This window comes from Cannabis sativa, chromosome X (assembly GCF_029168945.1).
Source record: "Cannabis sativa cultivar Pink pepper isolate KNU-18-1 chromosome X, ASM2916894v1, whole genome shotgun sequence".
Taxonomy (NCBI): Eukaryota; Viridiplantae; Streptophyta; class Magnoliopsida; order Rosales; family Cannabaceae; genus Cannabis; species Cannabis sativa.
In genome coordinates, this window is record NC_083610.1 from 41277460 (window position 1) to 41279376 (window position 1917).

A 1917-nucleotide genomic window follows, 5' to 3' on the forward strand; every position below is an offset into this window, starting at 1 on the left:
AGATGTCAGATTTGCTATGTTTATCCTCCAAGCTAACCATTCTTTAATTTCATTGAAACACCTAGACTATATTGACAAGCAAAAAATAAATGATCAATGGTTTCATGATGATTTTCATATACTATACATCTTGAATCAAGTACTATTTTTTTTTTTTTTTTTTTTTGAAAAGAAAAGAAACTTTATTAATCAAAGCTCAAACTACAAAGAATAAAAGAGGCTAGCTTCACAAAACTTAGCTAACCACTCAGGAAAAGAATTGAGAAAGGATTGAGTCAAATGGTACTCAAGGCTTCTCTTAGCTAACATATGTGCAATTTCATTATCTTTCCTATACACAAATTTGAGCTTTGTACAACGGGGAAACCTTTGGTGGCGCTTGATCTTAGTAATAGCCGATCTGTCCATTGTGAGGGAATCGCTCCCACCATTGAACTCATCCACTAACTGCTTACAATCCGTGCGCACCTCAAACTGGTTGTTGGTGTCAATCGGGCAGCTCGTCAAGGCAGCCAATATTGCTTCAGCTTCTGCACAGGTTACCGAACTGCAATGAGGGAGAAAGCACATACCTGCTGCCTGAATTTTGGCCTTCCAATCTGTCCAAATGAACCCCAAACCAACGCCCACTCTCCCTGGAATCAACGCTGCATCGCAATAAACACAGTAAACACCTTCGGGGGGGGCCTGCCAGCCGTGTAAACTGCCCTTCTGGTGTGAGATGTTGCTGCAGTGATCATCAGTGATAGTTGTAGGCTTGGGGTAGCTATTAAGCACCCAATCAATTAGTCTCTCACCCTTCATAGTAGGTAAGTGGTTCCACAACCTGTTTCTATTCTCCCAAATGGCCCAACAAATTTTAATTACCTCTTCAAACTCATCTATAGACAAGTGGTGTTTTATCTCCACAAGGAAGTCAAACATAGATCCACCTTTGTACTTACAAATACGAGAGTAATAAGGTAAAAGCTTCCAAACCTCTTTAGCCTTGGCACAACTCCATATCGCATGGGGAAGCGATTCCACATAAGTACCACATAAGTGACAAACCGGATCAATTTGCATTCCCCTATGAATCAAGTTAGATTTAGCCGGGAGCCAATTATGACAAAGCTTCCAACCAAATAACTTGATTCAGGGAGGGAGTTGGAGGTGCCACCACATTTTCCACCAAGCTTTAATTTGGTCCATGTTCGAACATCTAGTGGGACAAACATTGAGCTCTCGGGCTACTCTATAACCACTCTTTACCAAGTAATGACCTTTAGAAGAGAGAGGCCAAGTTAATACATCTTCCTCTTGAATGTCCACGGGTGTACCTAAGATCCAAGGGATATCGTCTTTGTGGAAGTAAGCATGAATCATGTCCGTCTTCCAATCACCCTCCTCGGTTAGCAACTTGTGAATTGTTGTATTAGGGGCTAAATCTGTGTGGCGATAAGTGATGGTGTCATTTGGCCTCGGTATCCACTTGTCTTCCCAAATTCTTACCGTTCTTCCATTTCCCACTCTCCACCGGGCTCCTTCAACTATTATTTGGCGTCCCCAAGTTATTCCTTGCCAAATACTCGATGCCCCCGGTTGACACTTAGCCTGCAGAAAGGAAGAGTTAGGGTAATAACTGTGTTTCAACACTCTTGCCAAGAGAGAATGGGGATGGTGAATTAACCGCCACCCTTGCTTGGCCAAAAGAGCTTGATTAAACTCCGTTAGGCTTCGAAAGCCTAAGCCTCCTTCCTCTTTCGGCTTGCACAACTTAGTCCACGTGCTCCAATGGATCTTTTTATTTTCTTTTGTATCCCCCCACCAGAAGTTGGCAGCTAATGAATGAAGGCTATGGATTAGTTTTTTTGGGAGGCGGAAACAACTCATTGAATAGCTAGGGATGGCTTGGATCACGGCTTTTATTAGTATTTC

At 42.5% G+C, this 1917-nt stretch overlaps 1 protein-coding gene across 1 annotated transcript; it reads right to left on the minus strand.

Annotated features, from left to right (window-relative positions):
* Positions 1 to 201: 201 nt before the first annotated feature.
* On the minus strand, positions 202 to 1065 carry LOC133032161 (uncharacterized). Its single transcript, XM_061106025.1, has one exon. It carries the CDS (start codon positions 1063 to 1065, stop codon positions 202 to 204), a length of 864 nt encoding a protein of 287 aa, XP_060962008.1.
* Between the last annotated feature and the right edge of the window lie 852 nt (positions 1066 to 1917).

What these genes read in the sequence shown, in the direction of transcription:
- LOC133032161 (XM_061106025.1), bottom strand. Translation starts at nt 1,065, where the DNA reads ATGCAAATTGATCCGGTTTGTCACTTATGTGGTACTTATGTGGAATCG.